This window comes from Camelina sativa, chromosome 17 (assembly GCF_000633955.1).
Source record: "Camelina sativa cultivar DH55 chromosome 17, Cs, whole genome shotgun sequence".
Classification (NCBI taxonomy): domain Eukaryota; kingdom Viridiplantae; phylum Streptophyta; class Magnoliopsida; order Brassicales; family Brassicaceae; genus Camelina; species Camelina sativa.
In genome coordinates, this window is record NC_025701.1 from 12739097 (window position 1) to 12765343 (window position 26247).

The 26247-nt window shown below is 36.6% G+C and overlaps 6 protein-coding genes across 8 annotated transcripts in view; 5 read left to right on the forward strand and 1 right to left on the reverse strand.

Moving 5' to 3' along the window:
- Positions 1 to 339, forward strand: part of LOC104759432 (ASC1-like protein) — a 1673-nt gene extending 1334 nt beyond the window's left edge. The window contains exon 5 of the mRNA XM_019238905.1: positions 329 to 339. Within this exon, the coding sequence (XP_019094450.1) occupies positions 329 to 339 (11 nt within the window). The remainder of the gene's footprint in view (positions 1 to 328) is intronic.
- LOC104756922 (LAG1 longevity assurance homolog 3-like) lies at positions 590 to 2388 on the forward strand. Of its 2 annotated transcripts, none has more exons than XM_019239282.1 (6): positions 590 to 829; positions 938 to 1158; positions 1268 to 1423; positions 1521 to 1708; positions 1784 to 2020; positions 2149 to 2388. In XM_019239282.1, exons 1-6 carry the CDS (start codon positions 698 to 700, stop codon positions 2181 to 2183), a joined length of 969 nt encoding a protein of 322 aa, XP_019094827.1. In that variant the 5' UTR covers positions 590 to 697; the 3' UTR covers positions 2184 to 2388. The 2 variants fall into 2 exon arrangements, with proteins under 2 accessions (XP_019094827.1, XP_010477884.1); XM_010479582.2 differs by having other exon boundaries at positions 591 to 829; positions 1521 to 1706; positions 1815 to 2020.
- Positions 4336 to 8371, forward strand: LOC104756923 (uridine-cytidine kinase C-like). Of its 2 annotated transcripts, none has more exons than XM_010479583.1 (12): positions 4336 to 4583; positions 4993 to 5335; positions 5435 to 5549; positions 5747 to 5942; positions 6028 to 6141; positions 6258 to 6431; positions 6572 to 6766; positions 6946 to 7068; positions 7148 to 7275; positions 7359 to 7473; positions 7566 to 7838; positions 7929 to 8371. In XM_010479583.1, exons 2-12 carry the CDS (start codon positions 4999 to 5001, stop codon positions 8181 to 8183), a joined length of 2025 nt encoding a protein of 674 aa, XP_010477885.1. In that variant the 5' UTR covers positions 4336 to 4583; positions 4993 to 4998; the 3' UTR covers positions 8184 to 8371. The 2 variants fall into 2 exon arrangements, with proteins under 2 accessions (XP_010477885.1, XP_010477886.1); XM_010479584.2 differs by lacking the exon at positions 4336 to 4583 and adding an exon at positions 4615 to 4633.
- Positions 8644 to 10895, reverse strand: LOC104756924. The gene is made up of 8 exons (XM_010479585.2): positions 10482 to 10895; positions 10084 to 10164; positions 9918 to 9977; positions 9734 to 9777; positions 9524 to 9566; positions 9360 to 9431; positions 9166 to 9267; positions 8644 to 9076 (listed from the first exon to the last, which is right to left on the reverse strand). Exons 1-8 carry the CDS (start codon positions 10827 to 10829, stop codon positions 8957 to 8959), a joined length of 870 nt encoding a protein of 289 aa, XP_010477887.1. The 5' UTR covers positions 10830 to 10895; the 3' UTR covers positions 8644 to 8956.
- LOC104756925 (importin-9-like) lies at positions 11033 to 18787 on the forward strand. Its single transcript, XM_010479586.2, has 33 exons — positions 11033 to 11364; positions 11512 to 11573; positions 11699 to 11791; positions 11890 to 12061; positions 12195 to 12310; positions 12454 to 12540; positions 12642 to 12758; positions 12859 to 12922; positions 13011 to 13153; positions 13301 to 13348; positions 13440 to 13508; positions 14227 to 14302; positions 14434 to 14564; positions 14701 to 14760; positions 14844 to 14913; positions 15000 to 15064; positions 15143 to 15204; positions 15276 to 15399; positions 15486 to 15543; positions 15639 to 15751; positions 15905 to 15982; positions 16071 to 16133; positions 16219 to 16314; positions 16397 to 16506; positions 16877 to 17066; positions 17200 to 17314; positions 17404 to 17516; positions 17602 to 17679; positions 17882 to 17947; positions 18039 to 18164; positions 18246 to 18299; positions 18395 to 18475; positions 18561 to 18787. Exons 1-33 carry the CDS (start codon positions 11247 to 11249, stop codon positions 18609 to 18611), a joined length of 3069 nt encoding a protein of 1022 aa, XP_010477888.1. The 5' UTR covers positions 11033 to 11246; the 3' UTR covers positions 18612 to 18787.
- On the forward strand, positions 23109 to 25600 carry LOC104756926 (HD domain-containing protein 2 homolog). Its single transcript, XM_010479587.2, has 8 exons — positions 23109 to 23378; positions 23480 to 23604; positions 24181 to 24218; positions 24563 to 24673; positions 24758 to 24837; positions 24948 to 24984; positions 25066 to 25107; positions 25219 to 25600. The coding sequence occupies exons 1-8, from the start codon at positions 23109 to 23111 to the stop codon at positions 25302 to 25304; spliced, it is 789 nt and encodes a 262-aa protein (XP_010477889.1). The 3' UTR covers positions 25305 to 25600.

Sequence of the window (26247 nt, forward strand, 5' to 3'; positions counted from 1 at the left end):
TTTATAGAAAATAAACGCAAATTTGACTAAACGAGAAAACTTTAATTACACATTTTATTTTATACAAATGAATCTTAAATCTCAAATAATAATTTTACTCATAATATTTTATTTAAATCGATTTATTCCGCACATAGTGCGGATTGGTACCTAGTATTCTTTTAATTGCTCACACATGTTGTTTCCTTACTTTCCTTTCCTAGATGGCTTATAAAGAAGGTGGTGTGTACACCAAAATCATTCATTGGCTGTACCCCCTCTCACTCATTTATGGTTTCTTATATACTTTTCTTGTTTGGTTAATTTGACGTTTACATTTAATATCTAGCTTTCAAATGATCCACAATCTTAATTAAAAAATGATTAGCTCGATCGACAAAATATAAATATCAATATATTTATGGTTAGGAAGAACTTAAGCGCGGGTAGGGTAAACCAATGTTGGTTTATTTGATACGTAATGGTTTGATCAGGGTTTGGCCCGGTTTACTCTCTTTTGTGCTGTCTGACTTGGAGAATCACTACGTACTAGCATTCTTTATTTTACAGTATCTAACAAAAGTAAAGTCAAGTAGAGATACTCTCTTTTAATTTTCTACCATGTTTAGAGGGTTGACTCCGATGAACAAGAAATGATAAACAGAATAATAATGCTACCAACGCCAAACATGTAGTTCTTCTGAAGGATCTTGACTAGATGGATCTGAAACTCCTGAACCGGGATTGGGATCAAGAATCTTACCCAGCTTCTTCTGATTTCTGGCTCCTCATCTTCTTTGCTCCCTTCTTCCTTTTTCTTCGCTTAATCCTCGACAGATTCATATTCGAGGTAACCGTCTAGTTTTTGTTTGTCTTCTATCTCTTAGTATCCATTGACTTGGGAAGCAAGTAATCTCTTATGAGAAACCTATCTGAGAGGTTCGCAATTTCATCATAGAGAGTCGCTAGACGGCTGGTTTGTCCTAGAGAAGAATGCGCTGATTCAAGCGAGAGAAGAAATAAGATAGCCAAATTCAAAGAATCGGCCTGGAAATGGCTGTGCTCTCTCTCTGTTGAAGCTTTTGCTCTCCACGTCACTTATAAGGAGCCATGGTTTAAAGACACAAGATGCTTCTGGTTGGGACCAGGAGACCAGATATGGCCTGACCAAAAGATAAAGTAAGAATAACCTTAACTTAAATTAAATGTGCTACTTGAGACGCAAGACACTGTCCACTATGCCGCAAACCTTATTTTCTTATGAGTATTGATACCGGCTTTTTCGCAGGTTGAAAATGAAGGGAATGTATATGTTTGTTGGAGGGTTAAATGTATATGCCTTTTTTGCTTTGTTCTTTTGGGAAACAAGACCATCTGATTTCAAAGTCATGTTAGTTCATCACATTGTAACCTCATCCCTCATCATCTTGTCTTACGTTTTCAGGTACGTACGTACACTCCTATTGTAATTTATCAACGATCTATGAGTCCACCAGACTCTTAACTTTAAATTCCTCCTTTTTATCCTTTTTCTTTACTAGATTTGCTCGTATAGGTTCTGTAATATTGGCACTTCACGAAATCAGCGACGTGTTTCTAGAGATAGGCAAGATGTGCAAATACAGCGGCGCAGAAGCCATAACTAGCGTCTCGTTTGTCTTATTTTTCTTTTCGTGGACCGTTCTGCGACTCATCTATTACCCTTTCTGGATCCTATGGAGCACTAGGTTAACCTAGCTAACCCCTAAACTTACTACATATATATTTCAATGTAAATTGATCTAATTATGTTCTTTATGGTTGATCTCTACGTATAAATGGACCTATATATGCAGCTACGAATCAATAAAAGTGAAAATGGAGTACTGGGACAAGAAGCATTTGATGGAAACTGGACCATCCCTTATGGTCTTCTACTATGTCTTCAACACACTTCTTTATTGCTTACAGATTCTTCACATCTACTGGTGGATCTTGATATGTCGTGTGCTCATCAGCCAAATTCGTGCTAAAGGCAATATCGCTAAAGACATTCGTTCCGGTAAGATCTATATATATGCATACATATATATGTAACCCAACAACTTAATTATGATTATATTCTTTGTAACTACATAACACGGAATATTTTGTCTTAGCTAATCTATTCAATTATTCTTTAATTTGTAGATTCTGAAGGTGAAGAAGATGAACACCAAGATTGATTGTAGACGTCCAATCAAATATTAGCCTTTGCTTAAAAGCTCATTAGATATATTGCTTATCCTTTGGGATTAAGCATAAGCAATTCTGAAGATTGATTGTAAACTCATTAGATTGCTGATCCTTTGCTTAAACACAACCTATTGGGGTCACAATGTTGTTGAGGCCCTATTTTAAGTCTTAAATATGATTCCTAAACAAAGATAAAAGAAGTAATGTGAATCTAGAAAAGATAGAGAATGATACAGGTCCATATAACCCATAAAGAAGGGGAAAAAATAACAATCAAACTCCAAACATCGTTAATCCACTTTTTTGTTTGTTTCATAGACGTTTTAACCCTGATTTTAATACACAAATTTATAACAGTTTGGAACTAATGTAAATACTGTATGTAATAATGGATCCACTAAGAGAGCTCTAAATTAGACATGTGGTGTGACAGAGTTGAGTTGATAGACGTAACAAAACCCATAAAATCTTCAGAACATATTTGTAAACAACGTCCGTGTTATACACAAGCATACTTTTTATACACAACCAAAAAAAAAACAAAAAAGAAAAAACTCTAAAGATTTGTAACATATCAGATTCTATGAGTTAGATCAATTATGCTTTCATTTTTAATGATATAATTTTTTTACGTAGTACTTTTTCTTATGAATCTAAGAATATATATTTATAGATTCATCAAGATAATCTTGAGAAATCCTTTAACAAAAAAAAAGAAGAAGGATAAAGATGAGATTATGAAGCAATATTTTTAGTCTAACTTAATTATGAACGTACCTACACTATAGCTAATTGCTAATTAACAAAAATTAGAAATGTAGACTAACGGCCCCATGAACGGCTCCTCTTCTTTTTCTTGTTTTGATATCATAATTATCATAATCATTAAGCTTTCTTGAATTAGGGAAATGCCGAAAGGCGAAAAGTGGAGTGTCGTATTAAGTATTTTTATGTCTGTTCCTTTTCTAATCATATGATTCACTTTATTTTATTTTTTCCAAGTTTTGTTTTACTTTAACCTACGTTTCACCTTTTTCTAGTACTATTTTCAGAGTCCACAAGAAACAGATTGCACATTTATGAGGGATTAAATGAACAAAACCGATGTTCTCTACACTCATTAATTAAAAATTAGAGCAAGTGGGGGTGGGGNGGGGGGGGGGGGGGAGCCGTATGAAAAACAAGTGAACCTAGAGCTACTCGACTCGTGAAAGAAAGATAAAAACTTTTTGGGGTCGTGAATGTGAATGTGAATGTGATCGTGAAGGGAGAGAGAGAGAGAGAGGCGAGCATGTGAGTGTTGTTAAGAGTGTACGAAACTGTAACTAGAGCAAGTCAGAGAGAGAAGCAAATTGCACACAAACAAACATGTGGATCCTCGTCGTCACATTGTCATCAAATTCACTTCTTACTCTTCCTTTTTACTACTTGACTTTTTCCTCCTATTTTTTTTTTTTGGTTCCAATTTAAACTTTTATTTCTTGATTCTCACACATGTATACAGAATAAATGATCTAGCATTAGATTTGATTAGTATTATGATTATCTACAGATATATATATATATATATATACAAAATATTATACGAATATGTAAAACAACACACTTGAATTTCACAAAAAAAAAGAGCAATATAATATTTTTAAAAAACAAATAGATATATATATATATTCCTGTAGTGTAATTCAAGTGTGTTTGTTTATCTAATTGACACAATTTGACACTACATTGTTGTACAAATCGTTATCTTCCAAACTCTCGTTCAACGGATTGATTAGTTTCTCGAAGACTAAAATATATATTTTTGTTGATAATAGTGTAACAGTGTATATGTTATCCTAGTTTTTATATTAAACTTTTTAAATTCTAAAACATTGTAACATTTCTACTATTTTTTTTTTGCAAGTGCAATTAAGTGTGAAAAAATATATTATATATATATATATCCGAAAGGGAAAAACAACATGAATTATTTTTATTATCAACAAATATTAGTTATAGTTTAAATTAAGATAAACACTAGAGAAATCTGAATCAATCTTGTGAAAAAACAAAAAAAAAAAAATATAACGGAAAATAATTAAAAAGGGAGAAAGAGAATCAAAAAGTATTAAATTGTCTCTCTCTCTCTCTCTCTCTTTTCTCACATTCATTCTCTTCTCTCTATAATAAATTTTTGGGCTCTGAGAGAGAGAGAGAGAGAGAGATCTTTTTCTCGCAGATTCTTCTCTTTTGATAGCCTCGAAAAATTAGGCTCTGAAAATAATATCATCTGATTTCCCCACCCTGATTCGTCTGTGTTTAATTGAATTTGGGGTTCTGTCTTTAACTCTGCCATAGTGTGTGAGGAGAAGAGAGCCATCCCCCCGATTCGAGATTTTTTTCCCTTTGTGAGTGCCCCCCAACCCCAACACACACACACAAACTCCGAGATATCGGCGTAAATTTTCGATTTTTGTTTTCTGGGTTGTCTTGTGTGATCCCCCGTCACCTGCTTGCTATATGAATGTTTTTGATATCGAACAGTATTTTTGGATTCGTTTCTAGCTTTCGCCTTGTTTTGGTTTATTATACCCATTGTATCCCTGCATCTTTTATGATAAGTTTTGATAATTGTTTCCTCTACTCTCACAAAAACGTTTGATTTGAGTGTTGTTTTTATCTAGTCTTTGTTGACTCGTTCCATCAAGTGTACATGTGACTGTTCCTTTTTAAAACGTTCCGTACAAATTCAGTCTCATGAATGTGTATGCGTTTTGGCTTTGGTTTCTAAATGCAAGTTTTGTTCTTTTCTTGCAGGCTGAAATGGGTCAAGATAGCAATGGTATCGATAGTCATCAGAAGAGACATGGTCTGTTGAAAGATCAAGTCCAGTTGGTTAAGAGAAGAGACTCTGTTCGGTATGAGATTGTTCCGATTCAAGATCGGTTGTCGTTTGAGAAGGGCTTCTTTGCGGTTATCCGTGCTTGTCAGTTGCTTTCTCAGAAGAATGATGGGATTATATTGGTCGGTGTTGCTGGACCTTCTGGTGCTGGAAAGACTGTTTTTACTGAGAAGATTCTCAATTTTCTCCCAAGTGTTGCTGTCATTTCTATGGACAACTATAATGACGCCAGTCGGATCGTTGATGGAAACTTTGACGGTAACAAATTCTTTTATCATCTTGATATTTTTGTTTCAGGAGGAACGAAGTCTTATGTATGTATCTCTATTGAGCTATTGCAATTGTTTTGATAATTAGATCCACGGTTGACGGACTACGACACATTGCTCAAGAATCTTGAAGATTTAAAGGAAGGAAAGCAGGTTGAGGTTCCCATTTATGATTTTAAGTCCAGCTCTCGTGTTGGATTCAGGTAATGGATGACGTGGTTGTACCACTTTCCATTTGTTGATTCCATTTTGTACTTTTATCTAAATAAACAACCCACTTGGTTTCCGTTGTCACAAAAGTTCGATATTACATTTACATCAGCATGGTTAACCTTTGTATTTTGTTTTCGGTTACTCCACTGAAGACAATGTTTTTAATGCCATGCTTTGATTTTTTTAGGACCCTTGATGTTCCTGCTTCTCGGATTGTGATTATTGAAGGGATCTATGCTTTGAGTGAAAAACTGCGACCTTTGTTAGATCTTCGTGTGTCTGTGACTGGTGGAGTTCACTTTGACCTTGTTAAACGGGTTCTCCGTGACATTCAACGTGCAGGCCAACAGCCTGAGGAGATTATCCATCAGATATCTGAAACGGTTTGTCCTCTCCTGTAGCTATTATTGGTGTAGTATATTATGGGCTGCTGGATTGTGTATAGTAACAACTTCACTGTTTATGCAGGTATACCCAATGTACAAAGCTTTCATAGAGCCAGATCTCCAGACTGCTCAGATTAAAATCATCAATAAATTCAACCCCTTCACTGGTTTTCAGAGCCCGACATACATCTTGAAGGTTTGACAAATCACCTCTCTATCCATTTTATAATTATAATCAATGCTTTGCAGTCTTCCACTATTGTCTGCGTTTGGTAAACTGAAGTTCTTTTTTTTTTTTGTTACTTCTTGTAGTCAAGAAAGGATGTATCTGTTGATCAGATCAAGGAAGTCCTTTCTGAAGGACATACAGAGACGAAGGAGGAGACCTATGATATATATCTCCTTCCTCCGGGTGAAGATCAAGAGACGTGTCAATCATATTTGAGGATGCGGAATAAAGATGGAAAGTACAGCCTTATGTTTGAGGTTTGTTCAGAATTTTTTTTTCTATGTTCTCATCAATATGACTTTTCAATATCTGCAAAAGCTGGCATTCCTGTGATTCTGTTAATGGTAGCATGCTTAATATCTGGTGCATAACTGTGGTGCTTGGCTTTGAAATCCAGGAATGGGTTACGGATACCCCTTTTGTCATATCACCAAGGATCACATTTGAAGTCAGTGTTCGCCTACTTGGTGGGCTTATGGCATTGGGATACACAATAGCAACTATACTTAAAAGGAACAGCCATGTATTTGCTACCGATAAGGTGTTTGTGAAAATCGATTGGCTTGAGCAATTGAATCGTCACTACATGCAGGTCTGTCTATCTAAACTTATTCACCACCATTTACTTGAAAATTGATAGCATAATACATGTAAAAGGAATTGTATATAGTTCAATTATTTGGCCGTATGATGACACTCTTGTTTCCAGTTACTATGAAATTTCTTTATCCAAGAATATGACTAGATAGTTTCTAAATTTGCTATAATCAGGTGCAAGGTAAAGATAGACAACTTGTACAGAGTACTGCAGAGCAGCTAGGATTGGAAGGATCGTACATTCCACGCACCTATATTGAACAGATCCAACTGGAAAAACTAATAAACGAAGTAATGGTATGATTTTCTGCTTGGGTTTATGAACTTTGTTTCGTTTACATGTTATTTCGGGTCCTGATTTAAATTCCCATTACAGGCGCTACCAGATGATTTGAAGAACAAGCTTAGCTTAGATGAGGATTTGGTGTCTAGCTCAAGCCCAAAGGAAGCACTCTTGCGAGCGTCTGCAGATAGAGTAGCCATGAGAAATAAGAACCTCAAAAGGTACACTTCTTTTGAGGAGTGTATGAGAAAGCTTTGTTACTTCCAACCCATGTGTCCTTAGTTATGCCATTTATGATACACAGAGGCATGTCACACTCGTATTCAACCCAAAGAGATAAGAATCTGTCCAGGCCGGCTGGTTATTCTTCAAGTGATAGGAGGTACGAAGAGAGAAATCATGACTCGCCAGCGAATGAGGTTCAAATTTGTTCTCTTTCATTCCCTTTTGGCAACTTTGAAGTTCTCCCTTTTAACCTAAAGGTGCACTTCTGGTTTTCAACTATTTCTAGGGGTTTATGACTCAGCTTTCAGAACAAATATCATCTCTCAACGAGAGAATGGATGAGTTCACAAGTCGGATCGAAGAGCTAAATTCAAAGTTGAGCTGCAACAAAAACTCTCCAACTCAGCAGAGCTTGTCAATCCAAACTGAAGTCTGCAATGGCTCAGCTCCTACTTCGCATTTCATTTCTGGTCTGGACAATGGCTGCTTGACATATTCCATAATGCCCCACTCATCATCATCCTCTCAGTTAGCCAAGGATTCACCATTAATGGAAGAGGTAAGTAGCCTCACGCAACTCTCGTTTATAAATTTGGATTTTATTGCATTGCTTTGTAACGCTGAGCTGCCCTGTTTCTGATGCAACCAGATATTCACCATATCACGTGGACAGCGCCAAGTGATGCATCAGTTGGATAATTTGTGCAGTCTGATGAGAGAAAACTCAGCAGAAAGGTCACGCCTAGCAAGAACAGGGAGCAGCAATAGCAATAGCAGAGGCAGATCAAGCAAAAGCTTCTTCTTGTCCAATGTGGAATCTAAGAGGCTCCCCCTCGTGTTAACCTTGGCTTTTTGCAGCATAGGCATTGTAGTGATCAAGAGCTACATTAACAAGCGGCAATAACATCTATAACCACTATGGGATCTTCTCTTTTTTTTTGTTCTTTTCTTTTGGTATTTCTCACTGGAGGCGTTTTGTGAGCTTCCTTGGTTTCTCTACGTGGACACTGAGACCAGTTCTCTTCCTGCTAAACTAGTCGTTTGGAAGACATTCTCAATTTAATTTATTCAATAAATTTAGTTTTTAGCTTAGCAGTCACTTCTTTGGGTTCTCTTACAAGTATCAACAAAAGACCTGGTTGCAATGTTACACAGAGAAGTACCAAATAAAAAGCAAGTTTATAGTCTGGTAGACGCATCCAGTATTATCATTATACTCGTTCAAAGGAAAAGCAAGAGTTGCTAGAATGAGACATATCCTTGGCCTGTCCGCATAAAATGATTATCCAGAATATGTTCAACACCGGTTTAGATATGCTAAGTAATATAATACCAAGATTCAAAACTACCAAAGAAATCCAGTCTTCAACTTTGCAATGACAAAAGAATATATTACCCATAAAATTGATGTACCAAGAGAATGATACAATGCGACTACTTGATTTTACATTGGGTTGAATCATGGATGTTGTTTGTTTCATCATAGAAGGTGATAATGACTGATGAGCTGAGTCCATATGGCCTTTTTAACCATCATACAGTATATGCATAAAGACACCACCACCAACTTTATAAGTAAGTATTACATATGTTCCACCGGAATTGCTCTAACCATGTTTGGATTCTCCAAGGGATCTGCGAAAAATAGGAGGAGCTGAGCAGAGAATCTGATCCCGATCATATAGCTTTGTCCAACCAAGCTGGTAATCTCAACGAGGATTTCATTCCGAGTCTTGTGAGGAAGATGGAGTATAGCAGATGCAGCAACAGCACAAAGAATCCACTGTTTAGCAACAGCTGTTTGAGAATCAAAGCAAAGGGTTCTCAGCTTCTCTTATTAATTTCTCGAGATAAACACAGACAAGGGGGATAAAGAGATTGTGTACCACTGTCCCAAATATCATATAAATGAAGCTCATTGAAGGCATTATGTTCAGGCCCATGGCCGTGAAAACATAAGACAGAGCGGCGTGGATGTTAATTGTGATCTGCAACAACAGTGCAGAGGTCGTATTATTTTTACAAGAGTTTCTTTAGGTGAAAAAGAGTGATAGCTTTTTGAGGGAAAGAGGTAGCTTACCACAGCGAGAATGTTTTCTCTTATTAAAAACGATGATGTCAGAACATAGCCTATGAGACCAAATGCTCGAACCTGCGTGGGAGGAAACACGATAATACAAGTAAACAGGGAGAGATAAGGAAATGAAGATTGTACTGTGTAATCACAGGAAGCAGACATTTCACCATTGTGCACAAGAAGATCGAGAGACGCCAACTTGCCCCCATCCTGAGAACAGTAGAACAAATGAAGAGAGTTACACTGAAGTAATCTATTTCAATAACGTCAGTCATTTTCTTCAAGAGTAAAGACAGGAAAATACTAAGATGTATGTTTTTGATGGGGTGGACAACTAGAAACTGTACAAGATAGAGAGGAGTTATGAATTCACATACCTCCACAAGGATCCTAGTGCAAGCCCAACAAGACCATGAGTAAGCTACAAGATAAATCGCCACAAGTTAAAGCAATGGTTAAGTAATAATAAGGGAAATAATAAAGATATAAGATTAAGGAGCAGGTTGAAGTATCAGAAGAAGATAAAACTCTGCTTGAGAAACTAGCAAAGCGGAGGCTTACAAAGTAAGTTAATGCTTTGACCGGACCTGATAATATGAACAACAGCATTACAGTAGCAACCTGAGAAACAAACAAACAAACAAAAGACTTGAAGCACATATCCGCAAAGATTTGAAATTCCTTATATTAATAATATATGAAAGAAGAAGGCTCTTTACAAACAAACCATTGTCTTCCTGCCTCCTGCAACATTCCATCTTATCGAAGATATCACAATTGGCAGCGAGAAGAAACATCCAAAGTAGTTCTGCGCTCAAAAGTGTTAACTCAAGAGTGTTAATAAAAGGAATAAGTAGTTACTTACTTCTATCCAATCTTTGTTTCCAAAGTCTACATTTTTTTTGCGATACCATGCAACAAAAAACTTAGCTTTATCGTATAGAACCCAAGTCAGAAGCTCAACACTCTATATCCTAACGAGAATTACAGAGTCTAGAGAACATATGAACTAGAACCTCTGAAATTTTAAGCTAAACTTTATAGCAAAAGGAGATAGTGAACTAGAAGAACACCTAATGGATTTTAGTAAAATTCGTCAAAATTAGTAAAATGGGGTGAACAAACCTCAATAGCGAGAGAATTGCTGAGAAAGTAAACGAGGCCTGTGACAGCAGCGAACATGGCACACTCCACTAATCTTAGCGTTTTTTGATAAACCATTTCATCTCCTTCCTCCACGGCTTCTTCTTTCTTCCCATCCTCTTGAATACCTGAGATAGAAGCACCAGAGACGCTCGAGATTGCGAAACAGCTTCGGTTAGAGATAGAAACTAGAGAGATTCTGGGTCTTTGTAGAGAGAGTGACAGAGAAGAAGACGAAGAAGAAGATGAAGAAGCAAAGGAGTGCGTAGGGGCAAAACGGTTAAATTGAGAAATGGTGGACTGGTATTGAACCGTTTTGATGAGATTCATGGAGTCGACGAAGAAGAAGACGACGACGAAGCTCTCTTCTCTTCTCCGTCGTCTATTTCTCAACTCTTGAGATAAATGTTCGATTGAAATTACACAAACCGAATTGTACCAATATAAACCGACGGTATTGATCTGGTTTGGTTAATGTTTCCTTTGGTTCTCTTTTTATTTTGGTTGCTTCTTTCTTCTTCAACCTCTCTCTCTCTCTCTCTCTCTCTCTCTCTCTATAAAGGTTTCGACATCAAAATCTAAGGAAGAGGGGAACACCAAAACTCCAGTTCTACTGTTTCTCCGACATCCTCCTACTACAGCAAAGGGACAAGCGGGAATTTGAAAACTCAGAGAAGCAAAATCCAATTTCTCAAACAGCTCAATTTTTTACTTTTATACTTCTAATCCCAATCTGCGATTGGAAAAATGGTGGTCGACCAAGATCAACAATGGCTGCTGGGTTGCTTATCAGCTAGTCTTGACCCTAACCAAAACGTTCGCTCTTTCGCTGAGACCTCGCTCAATCAGGCTTCTCTTCAACCAGGTTCGTTGCTTCTCTTCTAGATTCTCTCCTCTATTTGAAACGTTTGGGTTTTTCTTAAGTGAGCATATAATAACCTCCTCCTCGGTCTTGTTCTTCATGTCATGAGTAAAAGAAGAAGCTCACCCATAAGATGTTTACTTCTTGTAGGGTTTGGCAGTGCATTGTGCAGGGTTGCTGCTAACAAAGACCTCTCTGTGGGATTGCGTCAAATATCCTTTTTCCTAGCATTGATTTGTTTATTCCTTACTATCTCTCTGGAGCTTGTTGATTGATCTAATGAAGAGTTTCCCTTTTTTTGTTTTTGCTTGTGAAGTTCTTAACCTACTGTTGTTACCTAGCTGCTGTCCTGTTAAAGCAGTTCATTAAAAAACATTGGCGAGAGAACGAGGAGGCTTTTGAATATCCTGTTGTCTCAAGTGAGGAAAAGGTACTCTCACTATCCTCTTTTTTCATTGTTTGTTTGGATTTTTTACTGCTTCCTTAGTTTGCATATGTTTAGGAGATTCTTTTGCTTATGTTATTTAGGCTCTTATTCGAGGACAACTGTTGGGCTCACTTGATGACTCTCATCGGAAAATCTGTACGGCTATTAGTATGGACATATCTTCAATTGCCACATATGATTGGCCAGAAGAGTGGCCTGAGCTAGTGCCTTTTCTCTTGAGGTTGATTAGCGATCCAAATAACATTAATGGAGGTATATTTGCATTCAGTTTTGTTGGCTCTAGAGACAAATTATTTTCTTATCACCCAACACCCAATTTCTCTACTCTTTCGTGAGAATACGTACGAGGTTTCCTGAGGCTGAGCTTATTTTCATTTTCCAACAGTTCATGGTGCTTTGAAGTGTTTGGCTCTTCTCTCTGGTGAATTGGATGACAAAGAGGTTCCTACGCTGGTACCTGTGTTGTTTCCTTGCTTGCATGCAGTCGTATCCTCTCCTCAGGTTTGGATCCTTATATTGATACGATCAGACTCATGTTGAATCACGTTTTTGGCATGTCAAGTCTCTTAAGTGAAAATATTAGTGACGGAGGCCATTATGGAGCTCACTCCTTTGTATCATTAATTTTTCGTTTGTACATGTAGAGCTATGACAAGTATATTCGAGGAAAAGCCCTTTCAATTGTTTATTCATGTATATCTGTTCTTGGAGCAATGACTGGTGTGTACAAGGTACCTTTTCCTTAATAATTCTTTCTATACAAAAATCTTGAATGTGATTTGCTTCAGCTACTTCCGTTACCAGTTGACATATATAATTTGGTTATATTCAGACGGAAACTACTACTTTGGTGATGCCTGTGCTTAAGGTTTGGATGAATCAGTTTTCACTTATATTGGAACATCCTGTGCAACGTGAGGATCCTGATGATTGGACTTTAAGAATGGAGGTTCGTCCCTTCTTGTACTTGTCTTACTTTTGTTCTCATTCAACTCCCGGAATTGTTTACAGGCCCCTGTCTTTGCGTTTATTTTGCCTCCTCTCATTAGGTTTTGAAGTGCTTGAATCAGTTTGTACAGAATTTCCCAGTTCTCATCGAAAGTGAATTGCTGGGTATGTTCTCGTGTGTGTGTCCCATGTATCTTGTTTATTCATACATCTGCATCTGAAACATTGTTATTGAAACATACTATTCGTGCAGCTATTATGAGGCCATTGTGGCACACATTTGAGTCATCTCTACAAGTCTATCTTCGATCGTCAATTGAAGGTGCTGAAGATTCATATGATGGAAGATATGATTCAGATGGTGAAGAGAAGAGTCTTGACACTTTTGTCATCCAGGTAACTTACCATTTTCAGTGATCAAGGTTTGTTTTCCTTCAAGGTCTCAATTTCGCAGTTAAACTTATGGTTAGAGCTGGGGCATTTGGCTCATAGATTGTGGTATTTTGATAAGTTTGAGGCCAAACGAGACTTGTTTCTGTGCAGCTATTTGAGTTTCTGTCAACCATCGTTAGCAGTAGAAGACTGGCAAAGGTTTGGCTGAGACCCTTTCAATTTTTTCCCTCTTCATTATGATCGTATGTTGCTTTGGAATTGGTTTCTTACGGAAATATCTTTATCTCAGATCATTTCCGGTAATGTCAGAGAGTTGGTATATCAAACCATCGGTTTCCTGCAGATTACAGAACAACAGGTAGGGATGAATCATGCATCTTCTGCCTACTCAGACATGATAGTATACATTGGTTATATTTTGGTCTTTAAAACTCGAATCTATCTGGGGAAGCTTTACGAAGCTAGATAGTCTACATATATCTGACTGAGTAGTTGTTTTGTTGTGCAATAGGATTTTCTCCTTTGTTTAACAAACTCATCTCTTGCTATTTCAACGAATAAACGATGACCAGAAGGCTTATCCTTCTTACCATTGGTCTGGAACTTTTGTTACTCTTTGTATATCCCTTGTTTCCTTAGAAGTAGTATCTTTCCAGTGCATGTGTTTATTTTTTATAGTTTGACAGTATCTCACTGTACTAAGTCACAAACTGTTGCAACCTTTTCATTGCGGACTGTTAGGGCAATAGAACTTCTGCTGTGCCAATATATTGTTTGCCATGTGGTAATTTCATGTTATGGTTTATGTACGCAAATTAGCTGCTAAAATCTTACGACAACAAGATTTGTAGAATCCCTAGCTAGCTCTGATACAAGATATAGTATGATGTTTTTTAGCTAGCTGTGTCGCCCCTTTCCATTATATTAGGTCTCACAAAATCATGCAGAATTTTTTGTTGTTTTTTGCGCTAGCCTCCTATTTGTTTGCTAGCATAAGTTTAATTATTATATGGTTTATCCAACATTGGAGACAAGACATGCTTTTATTCTTTATCTCATACGTAACTTCTCTCCAGGTACATACTTGGTCCATGGATGTAAATCAGTTTGTAGCCGATGAAGATGAGGGTAGCTACAGTTGTCGCATATCAGGTAAGATGTCTCTCACTCTTCTTAAGTCAAATTCATATGCTTATGATTAGTCTGAGACAAGATTCAGAGGTCGTATGCATATATCAATATCCAAAATATATGAAAGTGTAAGACTACTTGCTGCACCACAGGAATACTTTTGTTGGAGGAAGTTATCAATACTTTTGGTAGCGAAGGGATCAATGCTGTTATAGATGCTACCGGAAAACGATTCCAAGAGTCTCAAGGTGAAAAGGCAGCTGGTTCTCCGGCCTGGTGGAGAGTAAGTGCACTTAATTTCTGTTTGTTATTGTAAATCTTGAAAGCTTCGACAAGCCCATTATTTCTCTGGAATTTTAACATTGTCACCAATTTTATTTTTAACTTTACAGTTTACTTTCATATTTTCCCATTGTTAGATAAAAGAAGCTGCTCTCTTTACTTTGGCTTCTCTTGCTGATCAACTTGTTGAGGCTGAGGTTTGTGTTTTCCATGGTAATTTTAAAACGAAAAATTTACTTGTACTGAAAATATGTTGTCCTTAATATAATAATCTTGTCAGGACTTGAGAACTGACCCTGCCAATTTTGCGAAATTTGTTGAGCAAATGATTATGGAAGATACTGGAATTGGTAGGTATCGTAAGATCTACTGCTCTAACATTACTTCTCATTTGGTATTCAAATTGTTGTACATAACTGGAGCCTTTATTTGACAGGGTATCATGAATGTCCTTTCCTTTATTCCCGCATATTTACAGCTGTGGCTAAGTTCTCTTCTGTGGTAATTTTTTATTTTCTTTTTTCCCTTAACAACTAAAATCTGGAGGATATGAATTGATTTTTTTATCACGTTATTCAGATCAACCCTGGAATTCTTGAGAACTTCCTCGATGCTTCTGTTAGAGCAATAAACATGGACGTGTATGTTTTCTACCCTTCTGCTGTTAGTATCTTTATCGTCAGAGATTAAAGTTAGATACTATTACAAACAGGCCACCACCTGTAAAAGTAGGCGCATGTCGGGCACTTTTGCAGCTCCTACCCGATATGAACCGTTCAGTTATTCTGCCTCAGATCATGAATTTATTCTCATCTCTCACTGATCTTCTCCATCAGGTACATTTTCTACTGACAACCTTTCAGCATAGCGCGTGTGTCTATATTCTTTCTTGTCACCAGAGATGTTTTATTCTTTTATGTAGGCTTCAGATGAAACTTTGGTTTTGGTACTTGAAACTCTTCAACAAGCAATTAAAGCTGGTAAATAAACATATTTTTACTACTTGCAGAAAACTTTTGGAATCTAGTTGTGTAATAGTTCCCAACTATATTTTATTTTCTTTATCATTTGCTAGGCCATGAAGCATCAGGTTCAATAGAGTCTATTATCTCTCCAGTGATTCTTAATTTGTGGGTGGCCCATGTTTCAGATCCCTTTATGAGTATCGATGTAATTGACGTCCTGGAGGTAAATAAAAATGATTACGGTTATTGTTCATTTTGTTGTTAGAAATGCAATTTGCGTAGTTTGTTTATGCTAATCTCTCCTTCTTATATCATTCTAAAATGAACAAGAAAATTATTGTGTCTGGCTAATGTCTTTCCTATGGCTGTCACGCAGGCAATAAAGAATTCACCTGGCTGCCTTCATCCACTGACATCAAGAATTTTACCATTCATTGGACCAATTTTAAATAAGGTGCTGTGCGGAACCGTGAATTCAGACCTTTTTTTTTTCCTCTTCTTCCCTGGTTTCCTTTTATTGATATATCTATCGTGATAATCAGCCACATCAGCAGCCTGAAGGACTAGCGAGTGGATCTTTGGATCTTTTAACTATGCTTCTTAAGGCAAGTTATACTAGCTGGATAATTTTTTGGGCTAAATAGACAGTATTTCTCGTGTTTTGCTGACTATTTTTCTAGTCATATATAGGGTGCCCCAAGTGATATAGTGAAAAGTGCGTATGACTTTTGCTTTGATGCTGTCATTCGTATCATACTCCACAGTGAGGATCATAGTGAACTACAGGTGCTAAAATTCTCGGTGACTAATTTGTTTCATCATTATCTATCGACAAAGAGTCACTTATCACTAGCCTTTAATTGGTCAGAACGCGACAGAATGTCTGGCAGCTTTTATATCTAGTGGAAGACAGGAGTTGCTCACTTGGAGTGGTGATCCCGCTTTTACCATGAGAAGTTTGCTTGATGCAACTTCTAGGTACAGCTCTTCACTTGCCTTTTTGTTTGGTTTATTTCACGTCTACCAAAAGCTGAAGGCCTACTATTTCGTGTTTTATTTTTGCATTTAGTTAATATGTTGCCAACACTTGCGCATGTGAGGAAAATATCAGTTGATTTTTGTGTATACATGGGTAAATCTATTCACCATGAAAAATCTAGTCTGTTCACCTGAAAAGGATCTGTTTTTTTGAGTAGCCTTCTGAATAGTATTGTGGTATATCTACATTTTTTTGGAGTCATTTGATAAAGTGTTTTGAGAACCTTGGTTTGTTTGTTCCTCAATGTTTTCAAATTGGTATTTTTTTAAGTCTACATCTTGCAAAATCGATTTCTTAATGTTGGTGCAGGCTTCTTAACCCTGATCTGGAGTGTTCTGGATCTCTCTTTGCTGGTAAGTACATTCTGCAGCTTATCTTGCATCTTCCATCAGAGATGGCACCCCATGTCCAGGATCTGGTTGCTGCTCTTGTAAGACGGTTGCAGTCTGCTGAAATGTCGGCTTTAAGAGGCTCATTGCTACTGATTTTTGCCAGACTGGTATTCTTCACCTTTGAGTTTGATAGTTTTAGCATATTAATGGCTCCTCTCTTCTTTGTAAGATGCTGCTAAGGTTCCAAAAGTTCATGGAAGTTTTATCTCTGCCCTGCGCCGTAACCATTGATTTTTGCAGGTTCATATGAGCTTTCCGAATGTCGATCAATTTATCAATCTGCTTGTTAGCATACCCGCTGATGGCCATGGAAATTCCTTTACCTATGTAATGACAGAATGGACTAAACAACAAGGCAAGCATCTCTATCCATGTTGTTTAGTTGTATGATAAGGGGTTTTCTGGCTATTTCAACTTATTGTTGGTTTAAGCATCTATTTTCAGGGGAGATACAATCCGCATATCAAATCAAAGTCACAACTTCAGCTCTGGCCTTGCTACTGTCCACTAGACATTCTGAATTCGCAAAGGTCAATGTCCCAGGCAGTCCATTTCAGGTCTTATGCTGCACCTATCTGTTATTTTTCTTAAATCTCAGTTTACTCTCAGCCTTACAGAAACTTGAGTCAATTTCTCGTATAGTCCAATGGTGGGATAACCACTCGCTCAAAATCTAGATTAGCTCCTGATCAATGGACCATTATCCCTCTACCCATGAAGGTATGCTTTTGTTTGATTCCTTAGTCTAAATGTTCTCTTTTGTTTGATTCCTTAGTCTAAATGTTCTCAATGTACAAGCTGCGAGTCGGAATACATATTCGTTGGGTTTATACAGTTCTATCTTGAATTGGTCATATCCTCCTTTCTTTTTTCATCATTCTGGTGTATGCTTTCAGAAATTTTACATTCTTTGTCTCTGCAGATACTGGCTTTACTAGCTGATACATTGATTGAAATTCAAGAGCAAGTTTTGAATAGTGAAGATGAGGTGATTATGCTTCATTGAACTTCTTTAATTCCTTTCCCGTCTTCAAATTGAAAGGAACTTGAGATGCTAATTCTTTTCTTCGGAGTATCAGGATAGCGAATGGGAAGAAGTCCATGGGGGAGATGCTAAAGCTGAGAAAGACTTGCTACGTTCAGCTGGTGCCTCCCAATTCAGCAAACCCACATTTGACCAACTCGAAGCAATGGCTCGTTTCGAGGTCCTTTTTTTGTTTTCTCTTGTACCTACATGGCTATATTATTGATCCTTATCTCATCAGTGTTAATCTTTAATTTGACAGAACCAAGACGATGAGGTTGATGACCACCTACTTGGTACCGACCCCCTTAATGAGGTGACCCCTTGTGTTCTACATACGTATTGTAACTGCTCCTAATTCTCCAACTCGTGATCTGTTTAACCAAGTCTCTTTATCTCTGCAACAAACAGATTAATCTGGCAAGTTACGTGGCTGATTTTTTGTTGAAGTTTTCAAGCGAAGACCGGACTCTGTTTGATAATCTTTGCCAGGTTTGGTTACCATCCTCTATATATAACCTATCAATATCTTCAAACTTAATATGAACCACTTGGCTTGTTTTCAAATTATCTGTAGGGCTTAACAAATGAGCAAAGAAACGTGATCCATATGGCACTGAATCGCTAGGCTTGGCGTCATAACTCACAATTCATGTCTTGAGTGTTGTTTTTTTTGTCAGTTGATTGATTCTTGGGGAGTAAAGAAGTGGTAGCATCCCTCTGTAAAAGTGTCGTTTTACACAAAATATCAAAAAATATCAATTGGAATTTTAAAGAAAGTAAATCCTCCACTTTCATGTTCAATTCCAAGGTAAACCCTCAGAAATAACGTAGAATTGCGCATTCACTCGCAAGCCCCAAAACATCCATTAATGAAACAAATACTAAACTCTGATATCTACAGTAAGAAATATGTTTGACCTAGTTGCACTATAAATATGCAATCTCTATAAACCACAACTTGGAGTTGATAACTCCTTACGGATGTGCTTATAGAGTTGCATAACGTGGAAGAGTGTGTTTGACAATGTTTCATCTAACACGTTTTAGGGGCGGACCCAGAAAGACTTTTAGTCCCCTGATCCTATGAAAATCAATAAACGGAAAGAGCAACATTATGCGCTCGGGTTAGAAACATTGCATAACCGGTTCTTGAGTACAAATCTAACTATGTATAGCAATTTCAGCATACGCATTATGGTGATTCTAAAGAAAAATGAAGAAAAGATATAACTATATTGGTTGCAAACCTTCGCAGCGATTCGTTCTCATCACTCCGTTTCGTTCTCATATATAGATTATAGATAAACGAAAAGTTAGGATTTTTGTTATCTTTTTTTGGTTCTTCGAAGTGCTCTGTTTGTCTTTATGTTGTCGGTTAGATAATTTACTCATGATTATAGCACTTACATTTAATTTCTTGAAGTTAAGGTAAGGTATGATAAAAGTTATGCTTCTTCTTAGCAGTTGGGGAACAAAGGACGTGAGATCAATATAGCACAAAGGGGCGTAATCTTTTAAATATTATTACATGATGATGGCCATGTTAGATTTTTTATGAGAAGTTTTCTTTTTTCCATATATAATTCTAGGAAGCTCTGTCTGAAATGATTTTTCTCTTTATAATGGGCTGAAATACAGTTTGCTAATAGATTGCAATTCTGTTTCAAGTTGATTACACTGTACGTTCCTCTCGCCACCGCTACTGTTGCCATTCTTACAACTGTTCTGTTAGTATTCTGATCGCTGGGCTTACAAAGGCTAATTTTCTTAATCAATAGCTTAAAAAGCATCGATCTTCGCTCTGGACTCCTTTGAGCTTGCATCGCAACATGTTGGTTAGTATATTTCCTGAATTTAAAACCGACATATATCTCGTGCCAATTGTTAAGTCTGCTATTTTGTTGAGAATGTAACTCTTAGGTTTCCAATTCTCTAAGTCACCAATTTTTTCCATTACATTCCAGTGTTGTTTTGACAAGCTATTGACGTTACTATTAGATCGTAAACAATGTGGCATTTAGATTAGGAAAAATGATTGTAGTTGATGTGTATATACGTTGTGTTAGGAGGTGGAGGTCTGTTATATAATGAATTTAGTTGCCAGCCCTTTATAGAAGTGTGCTGAAGTTTTTTTTTTTTTTTTAAGGAAGAAGTCATTAGCAAAAACAAATTATGACGAGTTGTAGTGACGATAATGAGTGAAAAATGCCAAATTTATTTAGTGCATGGTAAATTACTAAATTTATTTACGAAAGTTCTGGCTATATATATGTCGTCTGTATGTTTTGGCCCACTGGGAAGGAAGGTCTTACGGAGATGTTTCTTAAGCTTGTCCCAAGTTTGTATTGACGCCTTATTATTACGAACGCGGGTTGCTTTAACCTGTTTCCACAATGACGCTGCATGTCCTTGAAAACGCACTGCTACCAGCGCGACACATCTCTCCGGTGGAACACGCTTGAATTTCAAGACTTCTTCAACTGGCACAAGCCAATCAAGGAGCGCGTCACCCTTAACACCACCATGAAATTCTGGAATCTCGATCTTGATTTGATAGCGGCCAAGTTGATTGTCTCTACCAAGGTGCCCTTCACGGTCAGGGGGTTCGCGAGGTCACGGATAAGCTAATTCTCCTGTGCCACAGAGTGGCTGGTTTTGTGGTGCGAGTCGATTAACCAGCGTGTTACCTAGTTCCAGGAAAGAGGTTTGGATTGTTGCTTGTAAGCTTTCTTGCATCGTAAGCAACGTGCTTTGAAACGCTACCAATTGAACGCCACATTGGTTGCTAGTTTAGGCATTGGGGGTTCCTATCTTCATCGGGTTTCACTGATTTAGGGTTAGGAGCCATGGGTCAAGACAGTCGATACGTCCGAGAACGTTCTGAATCTGATACCATCTGGTAGAGTAGCGGAAGCTAAGAGATAAGAGTGAGAGTACTCTCTCTCAGTGCTAAGCAATGCAAAGCTTTTTGGGCAATCTAGATTGCCTCTTTTTCGGGCTTTATTGGATTTTTCTTCAAAACAAAGATGTATACAACGATGAAAGACGACTCCTATAAATAATCCATGAATATTATTCTAGAATAAAATAAAAGAACTCCAACAGTTGGAGTCCAACTAACAAGATTTCAAACTTATCAAATGCAAATCGAAAGATCAAATCAAAACCAAAACCGACATACGTAACAAGCGCACAAAAAGCCCATGAATGAGTTTGTTACGGTAATGTGAGCCTGACGGTACATCACTGTTTGTCTCTAATTCATTGATCAAGAGAGATATAAAGATCCTGAGGCTTCTTTTATAAACACACCAGTTGAGGATGATCTACCAATCGAGCTAGGAATTGGAACAATGGAAAACCTCCATAAAAAGTAATGTAAATCCTCTGCATTCAACAAAATTAAATTTTATAAGAATATATTAATATTTTGTGTAAATAATATTTTTTCTTATCAGAAATAAATATATAAAATATGTTTAGTTAGAATTATATTCAGTTTTGTACTCAGTTCTCGAATTCTCCCAGAAATCAATCTTTTATTGGTAACTTTTTTTTCGTTTTTCTTTCATCATTTGGTAATTTTACACTTTGAGGATCTGTTCATTGAACTTTTCATCTTAATCAAAACCATATATTATGAATATTGATTGAGAGGCTCCGCTCGCTGAAAGATGAAAATGTGTTTGATTTTTTTTATATTTTCCCAACGCAAATATATATATATATATATATATATATATATATATATATATATATATATTATACATATACTATAGTTGTGCAATTTATCTGATAATTTTGAAATTTTGTTTTGTGCTGTAGCTAGATTCATTAGTTATAAAATTTGCCTTTTAGATTATAAATTAAGCACAATTTTATTATTAGCTTTTAGATTAAATTTACAAGTATGATTGATACACAAATTATTGAAGTTAATATTTACTCGGAAATAATTTTATATTGCTAAAAAAGCATGTATTATTACGAGTCAGCCACAAATTAATAATTTATATCTTTAATAAATTACAGAATAATTTAATTTTGTTCCCTTAAATAAAAGTTGTATACATTACTAATATAAACAGTCTAAGTCAAATAAGAAAACTATAATTATATACTATAGTTATATTACAATAAAGAAACCAACTATGTAATATTTTATAAGCACAATTTTTTTTTATAACAAAAATAAAATGTAAAGAGAGTGAAAAAGCAGAATTATACCATTTTGGAAGCAGTTGAATATTTTACATTGATAAAATAATAGGAAAAGTTACTCAAATATCATATAAATTAGGTGATAGTATCAGTTTCGTACAGTTCTTTTTTCAATTACTACAATATTTTGAATATATTTCCATATCTAGCAGTTACAAGTCTGTAGGACGTAATGAAAACGTCTAAGCAGCAGCTTGGTGGCATGTGAGGATCGACTATATAACAAAATGAAATGAAATTACTTCGGAAGTACACTTATAATAACAACTTTAAAAACAAACAAATACATGTACATGCCATTACAATCATGTTTAAATTTAAATTTGAGATTTAAAGGAAAGTCAAAACAGTAATTACGTTTAGTGAGCCGTAGTAATTAGTTACTATGAGATTTAATTTAATCTTAAGCGTCCAATCATAACTTATGACTTTCGCAGAAAAATAAGACTAATCATGGACGTTGAAATAACTAATTATGTTAGAAATATAATGCAAGAAGCACAATGGCTCGGACATTCAAGACCACAATCTCCGTGTCATGAAACCACCACTGATATTAGTTGACAAAAGCAGCCAGCCCTAGTTATTATAGAAGTAATGAGATAATTTAACATTCGAAATTCTAAACCTTCAACCAAGAAAAAAAAAATTAAAATCGTAACCTTTTAAATTCAAATCATTATTTAACCCTAACTCCTGAAATTAATTTGCTAATAATTAAACTAATTTATTGAAGAATTGTGACAATTGTCCATAAATTTTTAAGCCCGTGGGAGTAATTGGGCTCCGGTAAGATAAACCCGACCCGACACAGAACAACCAGCTCTTCCTCGTGCTCTCTCTCAAAAGGAGAAGCAAAAAAAAAACCAATTCTAAAAAATTTCATAGAATCGATCCATCAATGGCGGTGACTAGTCCAGCTACACGCTTCGCACCGCCGCTGAACCGGCCTTTTCACCACCGATCGACACTCGCCTCGCTTCAGTTTCCCTCTAGGAACTTCCTCTTCCTCCGAAATCCCACTCCGAGCTCGACGATCGTCGCGGTCCGGTGCCAAAAACCTGTTTCCGACGGGATTGGTAGCTCTGTGGAGTCCATGAATCATGTCTCTTCCGCTGCATCTTCTATTTCGTCTTCGATCGATTTCCTAACCTTGTGTCATCGGCTCAAGGTATGTGTTTGAACCCATATAGATCATTACCGATTCCGAAATCATAGCAATGTGTTAGAGTAAATAATACGTTGAGAGTGGCTTTCAATTTTTGGGTGTAGACAACAAAGAGAAAAGGGTGGATTAATCAGGGGATAAATGGACCTGAATCAATTGCTGATCATATGTACCGTATGGCTATAATGGCATTGATAGCTGGTGATCTTACTGGACTTGACAGAGAAAGGTTAGTCTTTGCCTCGACTGTTTTGAGTTTATTTAGATGATAGAGTAATAAGGCTACTGTAAATTGTGCATGCAATGCACTTTGGAAATATACATATGATTCGTTATTAAAGATATGTACACTTCTCTTCTAAAAGTGATTGTTTCTTTCTATAGTATGCAAGTATCTAAGGAGAAACCGAGAAAGATTTTGGTAGACTAGTTAGTTTAGTAAAGTGGACTTTAGCTTCTAGAGAAATGGCATATTCGTGGAACTCAGAATGTAGTGAAAATGAACTTAAATGAATTATATGAGCGGATAGTATTGTCAGATAATCGAAGTCAGAACTACAAAAGCTTAACTTGATAATCATGCGGCAAGAGTTAGGTATGCTTGTAAGTGTATGTCATTCGTATCATACTCGTTCAGAAATTTGAATGAAGGATAAGATAGGAAGACCATGCGTTATTATTTGATTTTTTTAAGTGTTGATTTGGCACTGGTTGTCAAACTATCCAATAACAAGTTCCTCTGTTTTCTGGCTATAACTTATTGGATCTTTCTCCGTCTTCCTTCTTTTTCTTGGCATTTAAACAGGTGTATAAAAATGGCAATAGTGCATGACATCGCTGAAGGTAAATACACTTTATTACCTAAATTCACTATATAACCTGATCCCTTCTCCTTGTTTAGTTAAGTTTCGTCCAAAAAATATTGTATGGTTTGAAGGATACAAACTTGTATAGATTTAAACCACTGAGTAGGGTAGGATGTGTAACACAGATGCAATTGGATTCGTTTATGAAATTTTAATTTGGGAGCTGAGCTTTGGTTTCTTTCTCTCGATTTGGGAGCTGATTACTGAACTTATGTTGAGAGCTGATTACTTTGGTTTCTTTCTCTCAATTTATTTTATACTCTTTTTCTGCATCTTAAATCCTACAAAGTGTTAAAGGCTCACCACTTAGCTTTTGAACAGCTATTGTTGGAGATATTACACCATCTGATGGTGTGCCTAAGGAAGAAAAGAGTAGGAGAGAGAAAGCAGCTTTAAAAGAGATGTGCGAGGTTCTGGGTGGAGGCCTCAGAGGTATATTAGCCTCTGCTACTGTCATCTTTTAATTTTTTGGATTTCGGAAAACACTAATTCATAAGTCCTAATGTCATTGTGCAGCGGAGGAGATCACAGAACTTTGGCTGGAGTATGAGAACAATGCTTCTTTAGAAGCAAATCTTGTCAAAGACTTTGATAAGGTAACTATGGGTTTTGACTTTGAGTTTGCAACCATCGATGCCTTTAACTTCTGTTGGTTGTTGATAGTCACAACTTACATAACACTGACTCTTGTCTCTATTGTGGATAGGTTGAAATGATTCTCCAGGCGCTAGAATATGAAGCTGGTAAGTCTCAATCTTAATCTTTGTGCTTGTTGTTCCTCTCCCATCCCAAGAATCTTACTTGACGTTTGATCATCATGGCAGAACATGGGAAAGTGCTCGACGAGTTTTTCATATCGACAGCAGGTAAAGAAACCCATCTCTTTACGCTCTTTTCGCTTTACAGTTTTAAACGTGAAGTCAAATCATTGAGATTCAACAAATACATCATATATTATACTCCAATTTAAAATGCAGGCAAGTTTCAAACCGAAATTGGAAAAAGCTGGGCGGCCGAGATCAACGCTAGGAGGAAAAGCCAATTGACAAACAGACAGAGATAGTAAAATGCAGTTGCATCATACCTTAGATCTCCCTCAACGATCAACAGTAGAATCTCGAAAACTAAGCAGACTCCTCCTCTTGAACCAAAAGGTACAAGCTTCTCAATTTTGTAGTTCAACGAACACGTCTTGGTTTTTTACCTTCCCTTTTAGTTACTAGTTGAAGTAGTAGGTCCATACTTTTAGACATTCTGGTAAACATGAATCCGAACTGAAGAATATGCTTGCTTTTTTTTTTTTTTGAGAAAAATGATCAAAGTTTCTTATTAAAAATCTTGACTCGAGCTTCCTAAACTGATTTTGATGTACTCACAACTCAAAACCCAATTAATACAAATATGGCATGCTCTTTGTTATAAGTACGGACTTGTCTGACCCTACTTAAACGCGTGTGCATTGTCATTGTCACTGTTAGTATGTTGTAATGAAAGTGAGTCAACAGCTACAGAATCTACAAAGATGTAACCAAATGTTGTCACGTGTGTTATATTCTCTCCTTCCTCTCATCTTCTTCTTCTGCAATGATTGTGGAGAAGAAGAAGGCGTGCATTTCCACTGGTTTGTATACAAAGTTAAGATGAAGAGCATATAACAAGATATGTAATTTAATCAGCCGACACAATTTTTTATCAAGCAAGATCTCCTCCATTAGCTCCCAAGTTTATGAAGATGGAGCATGACATGTCATGTGACAAAAATAAATTACAAAAAGCAAATGAGAAACAAAGAACATAAAAAGTCAATACTGTATAATTAAATTGCGTTCCCACATTGCCACTGCTGTGTGTTTCTTCCTCTTTTTTATTTGTTTTGTTTTTAATCGGTATGTAGTGATGTGGAGAATGGTCCCAAAAGTTGAAAATGTCACTTTCACAAATTTTAATATCCACCAACAACGAGTGTGAGAACTATTCATTTTCTAATATACATGAAAACTTCTGAA